Source organism: Triturus cristatus, chromosome 3_1 (assembly GCF_964204655.1).
Source record: "Triturus cristatus chromosome 3_1, aTriCri1.1, whole genome shotgun sequence".
Lineage (NCBI taxonomy): Eukaryota > Metazoa > Chordata > Amphibia > Caudata > Salamandridae > Triturus > Triturus cristatus.
In genome coordinates this window covers 518216346-518234113 of record NC_140583.1, presented here as the reverse complement: position 1 = coordinate 518234113, position 17768 = coordinate 518216346, and the positions used below count along the sequence as shown (strand labels likewise).

The following is a 17768-nucleotide window of genomic DNA, read 5'->3' as shown; positions in this document are numbered from 1 at the left end:
GTTAAGGGCTAATTCCTTTAGTGCGGACACATAGTCATCAACAGACTCCTCTTTTCCCTGCTTCCTATGGAAGAATTTGTACCTGTCCACCCCTACACACACTGTGGGCTTATAGTATGTATTAAGGTCATCAGTAGCGTTGGTATAAACATTATCCTCACTTTCTCCCCTGGCCATTTTGTTAATTTTGTTGTATACCTTGATGCCACCGGCACCTAAACAATGCAGAAAGAGTTTGAATTTCTTTTGTGGGGAGAACTCATCATCATCATCATCAAATTGTGAAATATAATTTTTAAAACACTCCCTCCACTCTTCCCATTTGATCACTGGATCACCCACACCAGGTAGGAATGCTTGCGGTGGGGAGAGATTCCATAAGTATCCTGATGCCATGCTAAGATTTCCTGGTATTTTTTAAAAGTTTTAATCAGACTTCACTATGCCAAAGTTGTCACTTTAAATTGTGTAGGGTAAAATTGTTCTTATATTTGCTCCATTTGTAAGTGTTCTGTTGACCCTTTCTCTTTTTTTAATGTACAAGTCTTTCAGTACCTTTTACAGCACAGTTTATAACATTTTAACCATAGCGCTAGCTTTGTAACCAGCGCGCTCTGCACAATACCTTGGTTTAATTGTGGTCCGCTTCGTGCTCGCGCAATACTGTCTCGAGAGTTTTCACCAGTACGCTGCACTACGCTGGTTCAAATCACTATGTTTCATCTTTTCTCCTTAATGATGAATTCAAGGTGGCGCCAATGAACGTGCGTTTGACGTCACGGAAAGACTAGACCGCCTCCCTCAGGAAATTGTTGTCCTCTTTGTGCGTTAAACGTCACCACGTATTCCTCACGTGATCGTGACGTACGCATCAGCTGGCGGTTGGTTCCGTTTTTTTTTCCCGTTTACTCACAAGCAACCGTAATGCGCCGTCCAAAACTCTGTGCCTCATATAATTTTTACTTTTCTTTCAGTAACATTCTTATTACTCATTTGACATTCTAAGTGGTTCTTGTTGTAAACTAGTCAATCTCACTTTACGCTTCCACACAATTTTTTGAAGTAATACGAACTTCTCTTGTAAGTACTGTATAGTCCATAAGATATTCCACGAACCATTTGCAAGTCTCTTAGTTTCCAGTCTTTACTTCGCATGTGTGATTTTTTTTTCTTTTGAGAAGATAATCAAATTTCCTGTGATACAGACGCTGCACACAACATTACTTTTTCCTTCTTAAATGTTGTGGGTTCCGGTGTTGGTGCCTCGTCGCCACTTTGTTAAGCACTCAAGGTACAAGATGAGGGTGAATGAGTTCTTTATTCCTCAATACACCAACACAGGCTCTGGGGACGGACCTCAGGTATGCGCTGCGCGTTGGGTCATCAGCTGCAACTGTCAACCAGGGCAGCTGGTGACGTTAACAGCTGATGAGGGAACGGGCAGTACAGTGTCCTCGCAGCGACATAACTGGCAACACATAAGGTGTCCTCGCAGGGACACAACTAATGAACATAACAGCTTCCGGCCGACGGTCAGTTCAATCATGGCGGCAGGCAGGGGGAACAATGGCGGCCGCAGTGCTCAAGGCCCTTGCCAGGGCCGATGTACCCCAGGGCCCCCACGTCAGGATTCGTCAATTGCCGGCCTCTGCTCCTCAGTGTGCCTCCGGGACCGGGCAAACACCGCTCGCCTCTGCCGAAGTCAAGCCGCTGCATGGGCACCGACGTCTGCCCCGATCACTCTGTGATTCCTGCTGTGTCTGGGGTCAGGATTAGTGGTGGATGGTGGTTAGAACGGGCTCAGGCTAGCAGAGCTCTACTGAAGCATGTGTGGCATTGTACTAATTCACCACTAATCCTTTATGGGTTCCAGAGTAGCGTGCTACTCTCCGAAAAAGCACTTTGATGCCTCGTCAGGGGTAGTAAGCGCTATATGAATGCAATTACAATACAATTACAATACTTTACACTGAGGTAAAATAAATTAATTAGGATAATGTTATAAATCTGATGAAACTTTAACTAACTAACACAAACACTCTTTTTCTAGTTATTTCAAAGGTTTTTCAGACTTGACTGCGGACTACCCTTGGGAACCTGCTAAATTATCCCATCGTACTGAAGTAAGATCTCCCCAGAACATCAACGCCACACACTTAACTTCGGAAGTTGGGAGAATGCCTGTATATCTCAGGAAAGACCCTTTGCAAATCCCAGACCCTTCTGAAACTAACTGGAGTAGAGACGATGAAGATGATTACTATCTCTTGGACCCAGAACAAGCGCATGATCGCTTGCCTCAGCCTTTTAGGATGATTGGGAGACTCGTAGAAGAGGTTTTGGAAGAAGCATGGGAGATTGTCAAAGGAAGTGAGGAAATCAGAGAGGCTGAGAAAATGGGTGCAAAACAGGCGGTGTACCAACCGTCAACTGAAATTCAGGTAACGTACTAGTTGATTTACTACGTAGTCAAGACTGAAGTGTTGCTATAGACTATATTGTAACATGATTAAATTGCATTTTGGAGCATTCATCATAACGATTCATGCAAATATACCAAATTGTTAGAAAGCATATTAATATATTTATAATATATTTATTGTAACTATTGAGTTTACTTATGCCAACGTTCAAGTAAAGGAAAGCATCTACCCAAACTATCGGCTAGTAAGCATACCATTGATATCAGGCTCTGGACAGAGGACAAGGGCTAATATTTCAGAAACGAGAGAGTTGCAATACAGGAGCAAAAAACACCAAAGGACAAATCAGGTTTGTATGTGAGAATAATTTGTGGAACTGTCACTCCTTAAATAGACCAAACCTAGTCTCGTGATTTGTCATTTGAAAAGGTTTGAAATAGGAGCTGGTTTAATTTTCTATATATAGAATCAGGATTGATTTGAGCCTTAAGTCACTAAGCTATATAACAGAGGAATCCTATGAACGTAAATATGTCTACACGCAATTGACAAAGGCATTTATTTTCATTGAAGCACTGCTGCAATTGATGACTATTAACTGCATCTTAATGGAACCTCCCCCCCCCCTATACTGATACAGAGTGGCAACTCCCCGTTTCTCCCTACCTCTTTTCACCTCTTAAACAGCTGACTGCTTCTTCTCATTTCCTGGAGTAGATTCTTAGAAATCCTATTCACCGGACACGGAGTAGGTGTGTTTGGCACTATTTATTGTCTACACTGGCACTGATGAATGATTGTGTATTCATTAAAGGCTTCAATCAGTCTCGGGCGAGTTTGAAGTACCTTTGCATTGTCATGCCAGCTCTTTCTATATTCTGGGTGTGTGCTCCTTTGTTCTTTCATTGATGGGTGTGGGAAAAGGTCTTCATATTCTTTGTTCGGTCCTTCTGTTTTGAAGTGATGGATGGCTTTTCCAATGCTATTCCTTCACTATACTAGCAACACTGACGTTGCTATGTGATAGGTTGTTTAGCATCTTTTGGGCTGTATAGTTCATCATTCTCTCATCTTATTCTGTTCCCACTAGTCATAACATTTTGCCAATGTCCTGTTGAGTTGGTAAGTTTTTGGCATCCAAACATTTTGCTTTGTGACACATTTATTGCTGGCACTAGCCAGTTGGTGGAGGTGACTCGTGGCTCCTCCCTAACCAGTGGGGTAAAAGTTTCCTGGGGCAACCCCATGATCATCATTTAGGAGTCTTCAAGAGTCACAGCTGTGACCCCTGGCTTGGCCCTTGTGATCTCAGGCACTGTCTTTGCGACTGAATCAAAACAAGGAGCTGTAGAGGGAAGACGTACCAGAACACCCTCCAATGAAATACTATTTAAACAAACAAGAACTGGCACCCCGTAGCACATTTTATTTTATTGTAATCTGGACTGGGAGGAGGAAAGATAAATTAATCAAAAACCTCCATGACCCATCTAGTCATATGGTATAACCCCATCCAGTGTGCCACCACTTCTTAAAAATTCAAAGAGACAGAAAAGATAGAGAAAAGAGAGTGAATAGTCAGTCCTCAAAACAATTTCACAACTTATCTCACTCTACACACACCCTCCTTCTTTAAGAGCTAGGTGACAAATAAATATGTGTAAAGGAAGAGAAAGCATCTCACGTGCGCACCACCAGAGGAGCTACTGGTAGGTTCTCACCAGCTTGCCCACGTTTATTTCATCATTGATAACTTTCTCATGAGGAAAAAGTAATGTGTCCAGTGCAGAAAAAAGAAAGACACAACAAAAAAGTGTCCACCGTGAAAACAGAGACTAAATTGTCTCAAAATCATAACATGTACAAAGAAAGAAGAAGAAGGGGGTAGACTCACAATTACTCTCTTTTTTATTTCAATTAGGAGTCTATCCCACAATTAAAAACACAGCATGTTGTATACCATATTAATGACGGCCAACATGTTTCACTGCCAATTTATTTGTGGCAAATTCATCAGGGCTAATGAGGTCAAAAATCACCTCCCTGGACACACAACAATAAAAAAGGACTGACAAACACAGAAAAACAACAAAGGTTTGGTTAGATCAACAGGATGTCCGCAATTATATCCTCAATGGTACATTTAAAAGCACTCATGGTCATTCCCATGATTATAACATATGATATTTACCTAGTGGGAGCCATGGGCCCACATACCAGCTCCCAACCGGTCAAAAGGGCGTGTAAACTATCTAATATCACGTCCCTGTCCAAAAAAAGCACAGTCGTTGCTAGTGCTTGCGTCTGTGGAGAAACAAAGCAGATTAATAAGTAGTAGACGACCAGGTACCCAGTTTCCACAGTGTCATCGCTTTTGCTCTGTGTACCGAGGTCACTAGACAACCCGACGAAGTTATCCTAACTCCTACACATCCAGAAATGTGTACAATCTCACAGGGTCTACGCCAGATGAAGACGCATAGACAGACCCATTTCTCCAAACCGGCCACTCCAAGGACATATTAGTCATTCCGCCCCAGTGTGAGCCAGAATACAGTGACCTACACGTACTCGAAATACCCAGCGACGACATGTTTGACTCCTGTGTAAACTGCCCCAGCTATTACATCAGCGAGCAGCTATAGACAGATCGACCTACCAACTCAGTCATCGTAAGTCTCGTCATGTTCACTCCACAGACTGCACGCTTACCGTATAACTTCACACACGGGCGGTAACTCAACCCAGCATCGGGTTGCCGCCTCACCGCGTCCTCTTACAAACAATCGTACTCGCGTCTCGCGAGATTATGTCAGCGCCGGTACCCACTTCAACCACTATAGAAAACACGGCGGCCATCTTAACAATGCTTTCATCATCATGGAACCCTATGCTAATGAACTTACTTCGTGTGAGAATAGACTGTAAGCCTGTCACATATATCCAAGCAAGGACAGCAACTCAACCAAAACTTAAAGCGCCGCCTCGCTCCATCCCTCATGTACACTTCGACGCTCACAGCTTACTAACTGGTGTCAACCAATCATCGAAAAAGCGGGGGTAGCCATCGTGCCACGGTCTACAACTCCGCCCTGGCTATTCTATATCACGTGGCACTCGTTATATACACCCTCTAACCCATCTAAACTCCACTCGTAAGCAAGGACTGAGCGTCAGTATGTTCCATGTGTACATAGGATTTTTCTCACGCATAGGTTCAGCAATCAATCAGCATGCTAACGAGAGTCAGCCTTAATACCCATCATTGGGACTCCTCAAGCTGTATCATATACTCGGGTCCACTGACTCACAACTTAGTCAAACATAGGTCAATAGTAGACACAAGGTAAGGCCCTCACCTACTGACCTTGTTCCACTCAATTTGGTCATTAAGGCCAACGGTGTGCCTCTTCTCTAAATAGATCCAGCGTGCCTCCTTCACTGCTAATCTTTTCTCCACATTGCCTGAATCACCAAATACCTTCTCCAAAACAACCCATTTTAATGATTTAAAATGATGTAGATGGTCACGGTAATGTTGTACCAGACGTGTTGTGAGTTTACCTGCCCTGATCGTGCTTAGATGTTCTTGTATGCGCACCTTCACCTTTCTGGACGTGAGACCGATGTAATGTAGCCCACAGGGACAAGTAAGTGTGTATATTACGTTGCATGTATTGCAATTGGTGAATTGACGAAGAAACCAAGTCCTCCCGCTACTCAATACGATTTCAGTCGTCTTCTCCGTTAGCTCACACACCGAACACCCACCACACGGGGGATGTCCAGGGGGAATAGTAGTCTTCCTCTTATTATGCACCGGTCTCGTGTGCACTAGTCTGTCCTTCAAATTCTGCGTCCTTTTAAACGCAAATCTAGGCTGTGGCATCTGAAAGTCACTCGTAGACAACAGTGACCAATGCTTTCTTATTATCTGCCTGATCTTACTGGACAGAGGATTGAATGTCAAAACCACAGGTAGACTTTATTTTGATTCCTTCTGGTTTCTCTCAAGGAGGGCTTCCCTTGGCGTGTTATGAGCCCTCTTACGTGCTCTGGTCACAATTTTCTTTGGATAAGATCGTAGAGCCAGTTTCTCACTCAAAACCTCTGATTGCCGCAGGTAATCAGATGTAGATGAACAATTCCTACGGTACCTCAGAAATTGACCCACCGGGAGATTATCCCTCAATGCCCTAGGATGAAAGGACTGATAGTGTAATAGTGAATTTTTGTCAGTAGGTTTGTGGTGTACACTGTTGCTAAGTTTGTCATTTACCACACCAATATCAAGATCAAGGTACGTGGCAGTCTCCCTACTTATCTGCCAAGTGAACTTCAAACAGGTATCCAGTGAGTTCAACCAGTCCAGAAATTCACAAAGCAACTGGTGCGGACCGGACCAGATACACAGCACATCATTTATATATCTCTTCCAGAGGCAAATATGCCTCCGGAAGGGATTAGAGAGCTGGTCCAGATGATGTTCCTCAAATTGGCCGACATAGATGCAGGCCAGACTCGGCGCGAAGGTAGCGCCCATAGATGTCCCCGAGACTTGTAAGAAAAGGTCATCTTTGTAACAAAAATAATTACGAGTCAGAGCCAACTCAACACATTGCATCACAAAAGACTGTGGAGTATCGTAAAACAACTCTAGTGCCCCAATAGCGCGAGCTGCTGCCACCAGCGTCGCGTCCTGGGGTATGGTAGTGTACAAAGACTCAATGTCAATTGTCACAAGAAATTGCTGGGAAGAGTCAAAATCCATATCATTTATAATGTTCAAAATATCAGTCGTAAATTGAACATAAGACAACTGACTGATCACAGATTCCCTCAAAAAGAAATCAGCAATTGTGAAAGGGGTTCGAGTACAGATGAAATACCCGATACTATCGGGCATCCAGGGGGGGGCCGCTGGGCGTCGAAGTGTAGATGAGGGATGGAGCGAGGCGGCGCTTTAAGTTTTGGTTGAGTTGCGTCCTTGCTTGGATATATGTGACAGGCTTACAGTCTATTCTCACACAAAGTAAGTTCGTTAGCATAGGGTTCCATGATGATGAAAGCATTGTTAAGATGGCCGCCGTGTTTTCAATAGTGGTTGAAGTGGGTACCGGCGCTGACATAATCTCGCGAGACGCGAGTACGATTGTTTGTAAGAGGACGCGGTGAGGCGGCAACCCGATGCTGGGTTGAGTTACCGCCCGTGTGTGAAGTTCTACGGTAAGCGTGTAGTCTGTGGAGTGAACATGACGAGACTTACGATGACTGAGTTGGTAGGTCAATCTGTCTATAGCTGCTCGCTGATGTAATAGCTGGGGCAGTTTACACAGGAGTCAAACATGGCGTCGCTGGGTATTTCGAGTACGTGTAGGTCACTGTATTTTGGCTCACACAGGGGCGGAATGACTAATATGTCCTTGGAGTGGCCGGTTTGGAGAAATGGGTCTGTCTATGCGTCTTCATCTGGCGTAGACCCTGTGAGATTTTACACATTTCTGGATGTGTAGGAGTTAGGATAACTTTGTCGGGTTGTCTAGTGACCTCGGTACACAGAGCAAAAGCGATGATACTGTGGAAACTGGGTACCTGGTCGTCTACTACTTATTAATCTGCTTTGTTTCTCCACAGACGCAAGCACTAGCAACGACTGTGCTTTTTTTGGACAGGGATGTGATAATAGATAGTTTACACACCCTTTTGACCGGTTGGGAGCTGGTATGTGGGCCCATGGCTCCCACTAGGTAAATATCATATGTTATAATCATGGGAATGACCATGAGTGCTTTTAAATGTACCATTGAGGATATAATTGCGGACATCCTGTTGATCTAACCAAACCTTTGTTGTTTTTCTGTGTTTGTCAGTCCTTTTTTATTGTTGTGTGTCCAGGAAGGTGATTTTTGACCTCATTAGCCCTGATGAATTTGCCACAAATAAATTGGCAGTGAAACATATTGGCCGTCATTAATATGGTATACAACATGCTGTGTTTTTAATTGTGGGATAGACTCCTAATTGAAATAAAAAAGAGAGTAATTGTGAGTCTACCCCCTTCTTCTTCTTTCTTTGTACATGTCATGATTTTGAGACAATTTAGTCTCTGTTTTCACGGTGGACACTTATTTGTTGTGTCTTTCTTTTTTCTGCACTGGACACATTACTTTTTCCTCATGAGAAAGTTATCAATGATGAAATAAACGTGGGCAAGCTGGTGAGAACCTACCAGTAGCTCCTCTGGTGGTGCGCACGTGAGATGCTTTCTCTTCCTTTACACATATTTTTTTGTCACCTAGCTCTTAAAGAAGGAGGGTGTGTGTAGAGTGAGATAAGTTGTGAAATTGTTTTGAGGACTGACTATTCACTCTCTTTTCTCTATCTTTTCTGTCTCTTTGAATTTTTAAGAAGTGGTGGCACACTGGATGGGGTTATACCATATGACTAGATGGGTCATGGAGGTTTTTGATTAATTTATCTTTCTTCCTCCCACTCCAGATTACAATAAAATAAAATGTGCTACGGGGTGCCAGTTCTTGTTTGTTTAAACTGTCTTTGCGCCCCCTGGTCTCAGAGGTAGCAACATCTGTGCCAAGAACACAGGGGCGTCTCCGTAATACTTATTTTCTGTCCGTTTTTTATTATACTAATATTCTATTATTCACTTTTAGTGTAATAAAAATGTAGCACACTTTGCTGGCATGGGACCATCAATGGCAGATATGGTAAGTAAAAATGGCCTTAAATGTATGTTTTGTGCAGGCTTGCCTATTGAGAGTGTGTTTATGTGTGAGAGAGTGTATGGGTGAGCATGCATGTCTGTATGTGTAAGCCTGTGTGAGTGAGAATGATAGGAAGAGTGTGAAGCGTGTAAAGTTGGTTGCTGCGCTGCTTTGTGTCAAATGGCGAGAGAAAATATGCTTTAGGGTTTACCACTTTGTATGTGTGCTGTACAATGCAGCACACATGCAAACTTGGGACAATTAGGAGAAATAAAATATTTCTCTTTGCTATGCTTGCCTCAAGAGGTGTAAGATTTTGGCGCAAACTCCTGTCTACCAATGTTTGTAGATAATGATTTGCATCAAACCCCATGGATAGTTGCATGGGAATGCCGATGCACCGCCCGTGAAACGCCCCCTTCACACAAAGTAATGTTACTTTATGAAAATAATCCGATGCAAATCCTAGTTTGCATTGGCTAGTAAATCCCGCCCTAACTGTTTGCGCCACATATGCATCACCAAAGTGCTGCAAACCCGCTTTAGTAAGCCTAGGCCTGAGTGTCAGTAAGTATGAGTGAGTTTGAATGAGTGAGATCAAGAGTGAATGTAAGTGAGTAAGTGAGAGTGAATAAGAATGAGTGCAAGGGGTGTAAGAGTGTGAGTAAGAATGAGTGAATGAGTGAGTGAAAATGTGATGTGATGCTTGTGAGTTTGTCGTTTGCCCTGACTTACTGAAGATAATCATCATCTTATAGAGACAACCGGGGCACTTGTTTATTTGCAGCAATTCTTAGCATGACAGTCACTTTTGACAAAAAACTGATACTGGTACACTGTGGGTAATTCTTAGCATATAGTGCACCTGAAGTCAAATATTGCTACTGGCATATTAGAGGTAATTCGTGGCATATAGGGCACCGGTAAAAAAATAATGACAAACTTGAGGAAATTCTTGGCATGTGTGCAGCCGTGGCAAAATGCTGCCACTAGCACATTGGAGATAATGTTTGGCATAAAGATAGACAACCTGTCAGATGGGAGGGTGCAAACTATGACAATGTTGGCCCTGACATAATGAGGTAATTTTTTACATAAGGGACACCTATGATATATGAATGACACAAAGTGCAAAAATGTCAGCAGTGGCATATTTTATGTCAATTTTAGGTCGAGTCTAGGTCCTGCGTGCGCTGTCTCTTTGAGACATGCTGGATTCCCTCTGTGGGCCTTTTTAGGTCTCGGCTAGCGAAGGCTGCGCTTGCGCAGTCTCGCTCGTGAGATTTAATGACTTTGAGAAGAGGGGCTTGCACCCGCCCCTCTTCTCTCCTGTTCTCCATTGGCTGGCCTCTTAAATGCTGGCCAGCCACTGGAGAAGAGGTCCCGTCACTCCGATTATGCCCCGTCCTTTTCGGATCGGGGGGCGTGTTTTTTGCGAGAAGTCTCAGGGAGGAGACAACAGCAAAACACGCCCCCGAATCCGAAAACGACGTTGCGTTTCTCCGAGGCATTTCTGGCTGACCTCGGAGAAACATGGTTACCAAGTCGGCGTGCTCCTGCGATTTGTAAAAAGGTATTTTTTTTTAACTACATATCCCGGCCTTTCTTAAACCGTGTACAAATGATCGGTATTTATTTCTGGGAAAAGGTGTCAGTCCTGCCTGGTAAGCGTGCCCCAGCATTTGACAAAACATACTCACGGGCGTTAACAAATAACATGAAAGGAACGGCGTGTGTTTGCGTCAGTCAGTTGCACACAGTTACAGACATTAGTCACAACTTCGAGGTAGCTGCTTCCTTCCACTCCCTGAGTTTCGATCGACCTCACATACAAGGTTTTTTTTTCTTTCTTTCAAAAGTGCTTTTGCACACGATAATGCCTGCTCTCAATTTAGCCGGGGAACCCTTTAAAAGAAAAGTGTTCAGAGCGAGGACAAGCGTGGTGGCCATCTTTACTTTGAGCCGTTTCTAAAATGGTAACAAAAAAGCAAGTCAGAGCATTGAATACTTTCGATGGTAACAAATGCATCCAATATCGAGAAACCGTTACTGCACCTTGTGGCCGGTAAAAAGGACCATGTGTTTTTTTTCTTCGATTTCTATTTGTGGACGACATCGACTTCTATTGTAGCTCTAGTGTAAATCTAGATGTCATAAAATCGTAAATCCTGCCTGCCTGCCAGGCTCTCCCATGATTACGTTACGGTATTCCTGGTTTTACCTACACGTACCCAATGGAAATATGAAGATAGATTCTCAGAGTAGGGACTCCTCGATTCCACCGTAAAACAGTTGTGTGAAATTGACAAGACACCGGAGGGATTTTTCATGTTTATTAATGTTGATTTAAATCGTGTCAGTGTTATTACTTACTTGATACAATTTAAAATTCTGGTGTTGCTTTTGTATATTCGCTAACGTTATTACTATAAATTACAGTTTATTAAAAACAACTGTTCAAAGATAATTGAATAATGTCCTTCAGCCGGCTAATGTTTCAAGATGGCCACTCCGTTTCCCACAGTCCTGCAGGCCGCTGTTTTCGCCCCACTTCCTAGAAGATTCCGAACCCTGATTGGACGTCACGATGGGCTGTAAGTGCAGCTGATCGTCCCTGGGAGGCGTTGTCATCGTGAGTGCGGTTCTGGAGTAGCATTAGCGGCGGCACTGCGTCCATTGTCCCTGTAGCCCCAGTATTGCAAGAGCAGAGGAGCTATGAACCACATTTTCGGCAAGTCCAAGCCCAAGGCACCGCCGCCCAACCTGACTGACTGCATCGGCAATGTGAGTTCTTATGAGCGTCTGCCTCCAACTTTGTGTGTGGGAGAGAGGGGGTGTTACATGTACCGAACACAGTGGTATTGTACGATTTATAGAGGTGAGATGTGGGTAGCATAGAGGCCTGAATCCAAGATGTGTGCCTTGGGGGTTTAACTTGCCCTCTAGTTTCTCCCTATCTGCCTTTGCTTGTTATAGTATTCGTCCTTCGGGCGTCACCCATTATTTCTGAACACCTGCATTGGCATTTGTATTGCCCCCTAACAAACACTTCATTTTATATAAATGTGGCGCTATCGTTGCCCAGAACACCGGTGAACCTCCTCTAAGAGTCTGATATAACACGCGTGAACTCCTAGCGCCTTTTGAGAGCGTTTAATATTATCTAATGTCACTCCCCTCCTGGTCTCTCAAAACGACGTATTGTACGCTAATGGTCACATCAAACTCCCCTGTCACCCTCCCCAGGTGGGACACATGGCATTAGACAGCGCCTAGCCTCACTACATCTGTATCGCACATTATTCAACCAATCGCAGTATTCGCTGTTCTCGCTGCTGACCTATCAACGAACTTGTGTTTGTTGTAAGGTTTAGGTTATACACTTAACTGCTTTCCGGTGACTTCCTGAAGCATAGACCCTAATACTTATGACACTATACACTTACGCTAGTAGTTACTCGTGATTGCGTCGGGTCTGCTACCCTCAGGAATACTGGGTTTTGTGCGGGTGACAATCAAACAGTATTGCTTGAGCACAATCGCTTTGTGTATCACTTTTACTTCCTGGTGTCCTTTGTGTTGCATTTCAGTGGCTGGGCCTGGCAGGGGGCTGATCCCGCAGACGTCACAACAGCCTCCACTGGCACCACCCACCCAGGCAGGACTGGTCTCATGACTCGTCTCCTTCAGTCTCAGGTGCTGTGGACAGCTGTCGCTGGCGAATCTAACGTGCTCTTTGAACAAAGAGGGGCTACGGACTCGCAGCATTTATCTGCGCCGTGCATGCAATGTGCAAACTGGTTTAATGCCGGGTGTGATTCACACCAGAAACAAGTCTTTTTCAAGTCCTTTGTGAATTTGATTACACGAGTAGTTTGCATGTATCCTGTTTTAAATAATTTCGTAGAGTGCTAATTGCTTCCAATTTATAGTGCTCTCGCAACGTGCAAGTGGCTTCCCCCACCCTCCCCCGAAACCACTCCCAAAGAGAGACAACAGCGATAGCGTGGTTCAACCAAGGCATAGTCTTTTATTTACTGTGTGTGTATGTGGCTCTGTGTATGTATGTGTGGCTGTGTGTGTGTGTGGCTGTGTGTGTGTCTGTGTGTGTGTGTGGCTGTGTGTGTGGGGGGAGGCTCTGTGTTTGTGTGGGAGACTCTGTGTGTGTGTGGGAGGCTCTGTGTGTGTGGCTCTATGCGTGGTGGCTCTGTCTGTGTGTGGGTAACTCTGTGTGTGTGTGTGTGTGTAGGTGGCTCTGTGGGTGGCTCTATTTGTGTGTGGGTTGCTCTATGTGAGTGGCACTTTATGTGTGGGTGGCTCTGTGTGTGGGTGGCTTTGTGTGGGTGGCTCTCTGTGTGGGTGCAAATGCAATAGGTCTCGCATTGGAGAGTGATTAAGCTATTGACATTGTAAATAACAATGCCGTTTCTTTAAATGTTTTAAAAACAAAACAAACATAATGTTGAGCAATGCCAACAGCTCTAACTTTAACAATGCCGAGACCATTGCATTGTAAATGCTTGTTATTCATTCCTTCGATTGTTGTTCAAAAATGTTTGCTTACTAGTGGTTAATCCTTCCTCTTTGTCCCTCCTTTTTGTGTTAGGTTTCCTCCCACAGAGCACTGCCCAATTACTGTTAATATTGCGTTTCTGTGTTCATTTGGGGGACACATTTTTTCTTTGATTCCTGCTCGTGTCACTGTTTGCCTGTCTTCGGTGGTAAAGCTTCAGTGCCTGTCACTTAACCTCCCCGTCCCGTTCAATTACTGACATGAAATGTCAGACGCTGTTTTCGAAATCGCCTGTTTAATTAACTCTGGCTTCAATGTGCGAGGATTTCCCTCAATCCCCCCGCTTCACTGCTAGTTGCTTTAGCGAGCCTCGTTCATCAGACCTTCAACAGCCCAACCTTGCAGCACAGTTAAGGGTAAGGCCTTGGAAAATCCTGTCGCATTTTCTCCGATGCTTATTTATATAATGTGAACTCGAGCGACCCCAAGGTGTTCGAGTGCCTTACATGAGCGTTAGTTACATTGCACAATGTCAGAATAATTTTGGGGGGCATTTTTATAGAGCGCAAACTTGACCGACCCAGAGGTTTTGAAACGCTTTACAAAAGCGACAGTTACATTACAGAAGGTATGGTTATTTCTTTGCTTTTAGGTGAGCGGAGATTAATTGATGCTGATGCCCCCTTTGTTTATTCATTATTTCTCCTGTACCTGATAAATGGGAGCAGCATTCATCCCTCCCACTTTCTTCCATGTCGCTGTATGCCCACCTCGCTGCCTCTTCCTGTCATCCTCCTCCTCTCAGAGCTCTAATTTGAAAGCACATTCACTGCAGTTCCTCAGGAACTTTGAGGCATTTATTATATAATATGAACTTTAGTAACCCAAAGGTGTTGGAGCACTTTAAATGAGTGCTAGTTACATTACACAATATGAGATTCATTTTTGGATGCGTTTTTATAGAGTGTGAACTCGACTGATCCGAAGATATTGGAGCGCTTTGGAAAAACAGCAGGTACATTACACAAGTTCAGGTTATTTTTCTTGTGTTTAGATGGGTGGAAATTAAGTGATGCTGACACTGTCCCTTTTTATTCATTATTTCCCCTCTACCTGACAAATGGGAAGATTGTGTTGTTACTATGTTCAGTGCCCCTATACCCAGGGGTATTGGACAGAGGGTGGGGCCAGGGGCTTGCTGGTAAATGGCTGGTGTGAACACTGGTTTGAATGACAAACTCGGGAGAAGGGTGCCTGGTGAATAGAGGCCTGGGGGAGGAGGGAAGTGACGTCCCCGCCACTGGAAAGTACTTCACTGCTTTTTTTCATACCCTGCTTAATACTCTAATGATTCAGTCACACACAGAATGTTATTGTGCTGTGAACTTGCATCAAGGTACTTGTCTTTCTGTCTGTGCGTTAAAAAGCCTTGGAATGGGCCCATAAATGTTTCTTGAGGCAAGTATGTATTCCTGAATCATACAGCATGACTCAGTGTGTAGTAATTGTATAGCTCTTCAATCCCTGGCGGCAAAGCATCCAGGATGCTGTGCTGCATGGCTGATCACTTATTAAGTCCCAAAGGCGAGACCTATTGGCTAGGCCAGGGCTTGTTTATATAAGGGGTTACCAATGACAAAATGCAGGCACGGCTAGGATGGGGGTAACTTTTGACATAGGAGTTCCCACACCACATTTAGCAAAACAATAGCGTCAGCCCGTGGCAAATTGCATGTTTCATTGGCTTGGCAAGCTATGAAATGATTTTAGTTTTTATTGAGTGCTCTTTCAGTCCCTATGACATTTTAACAGCTTTATATACAATTATGCTTTAAAATGCATTTCTCCTTGAACATCCAAAGAACAATTCAGCACCATAATATAGGAGGTATCTAAAATAAATATTTGTCCATGTTATGCTGTTATACTAATCATTATACTAATCATTAAGTTATTATGAAACTTCAGCGATGTCAGTTGTTGTGATGTTAGGGTCATGTGAAAAAATCAGGGTCAATACCTTCATGATGTAATTTCCTGTGATATCATTAAGGTCAAAGGGTATCTGATGTCACTTTTGCTACCCCAGGCATTTTGGTGAATCGACGCCCAGGTGCAACCTTACCCTCTCTACAGTAGTTCCTGCTTGCCATACTGTAAACGATCTCACAGCGCACTTCAGTCCTAAAATTCCAGATGGAGAATCCCTTCTCCCTTGTGCAGAACCTGTGTGCCCGCCCTCAGGTGAGGCCATGGAAATAAGCAGTCTTCTCCTCTGTGGTCACTAAAACCCGGTTCTGGTGGAAGCTTTCCTTCCCACTGGGTTCAGAGCTAGCCTGGCTAATGTGGACTGTGGGGACAAAGGTTTTCCCTTCTTCAGGTCTCTCCTTACACCAAACTATGACTGGACAGACATCACCTCTGTCCTTTCTAAAATAATGAAGTTCTTGGTTCCCCCAACTGTCCTTCCTGAGCTTATAGAGCCAAAATGCCCCACTCCCAGTCCATCTTACCCATTTTTCTGCTCTGGGAGCAGTTTTCACCTCTCATTTCTAAAAGTTACTATTCCTCAATGTTTATTAAAAATCCAGCCTCACAATTGAATTGGACTTTTATTAAGAATGAAAAATAGTGCTTGAATGCTTATTTTAGCTTTTTTCTGCCAAAGGTTACAGATTAAAATTTACAGTCTGTACTTTGACATTTCTGGATCCAGCCTCAGCTCTGCAGTTGAAAAGAACTCTTGGGGGCTATTCACTGGAGGAATATGCTAACTTTATTTTATTTTACATGTATTTCACTATGTATTTACCGATTCATAAATACCGAATTTTACCGGTAAATAGTATGTAGGTAAACAATCTGTAATTATTACCGATTCGGTAAATATCGGTATTTATGAATAGGTATTTACCGAATCGGTAATAATGCATCCCTTCCCATTCATTCCTATGGGCCTGGAGGCCCATAGGAATGAATGGGAAGCCATTTACTATTACTGATTCGGTAAATACCGAATCGGTAATAGGGGAAGCATATTCATGGGTGGCAGGGTGTCACATTGACACCCTGTTGCACCCCTGATTCGTGCATGTGTGCACATGTGGCGCACATACATGCCCTAAGGGCATGTATGTCTGCCACATGGCCCTTTTAAATCAGCCAAATATAGCTTTTTGAAAGGTATTCGTTATTTATCATCAACCTGTAGTTGATGGTAAATACCGAATCCTTACTACTGAAATTCACTCACTCGAGTGCTCCCTACATATGATTTAAGGATTCGGTAATTTACCGAATCTGTATTTTACCGATTCGGTATTTTACCGAACCCTTACCGATTCGGTAAATTACCGAATCCTTAAATCATGCCTCCTACATCTCAAATGCCTAAATACCGGTCGGTAACAGGATATTTACCGATTTTCAGCCGTTACCGACCGGTATTTAGCTACCTACATATGGCCGCAGATCCCTTACCCAGTGGGTGACAAGGAATACTTAAGGGTGACTTAATAATATTTAAAAGTAGTATTACCCGCCTGCCAAAAAGAGTTATTTTGACAGCAGGTTTTCAGGGTGCTACAATCAGGCCACAAAGGGTAGGTCTGAAGCCATTTTTCACAAACCAACTGTGCAGTTCTGTTGTATGGATCTTTGGATCCAAATGCTGGTTTTTAAGACCAAATCCAAGTCACCGGAAGCATCCTCAATAGGGTGTATAGACTTAACCCACCAAGAGGAATCTTTGTCATCGGGTCTGCACCTCAGGTGGGTGCTGCAATTCCCAAGGGGCCTCTCGAGGAGTCTCTTTACAGGAGAACCTTTCTCTGCCCAGTAGGAAAGGGATTACCTTGCCACCAGCATTTGCTGTTCGTGCTGTCGGGAAACTAATAGTAGTAGACTGGGTCTAAAAGTTGAGTTTATAATTAACCAAAAGCATCCAGAAACTCTTTATTCTCAATGGTTTCTCTTGTTAACAGTTAAAAACAGAGGAGAACTCATACAGTAAAAATTATCCTCATAGTTTATTAATGGGTCGACATGTTTCTTGCTGCATGTGCCCACTGTGAAATTAATGGCAATTCATCAGGACCATGCTATAGAGCC

At 43.6% G+C, this 17768-nt stretch overlaps 1 protein-coding gene across 3 annotated transcripts in view; it reads left to right on the top strand.

Annotated features, from left to right (window-relative positions):
* Nucleotides 1–17768, top strand: part of WDR93 (WD repeat domain 93) — a 486239-nt gene that overhangs the window by 46152 nt on the left and 422319 nt on the right. For all 3 annotated transcript variants that reach the window (XM_085644428.1, XM_085644426.1, XM_085644427.1), the window contains one exon: nucleotides 2051–2441. In XM_085644428.1, the coding sequence (XP_085500554.1) occupies nucleotides 2178–2441 (264 nt within the window). In that variant the 5' untranslated portion in view covers nucleotides 2051–2177. The remainder of the gene's footprint in view (nucleotides 1–2050; nucleotides 2442–17768) is intronic.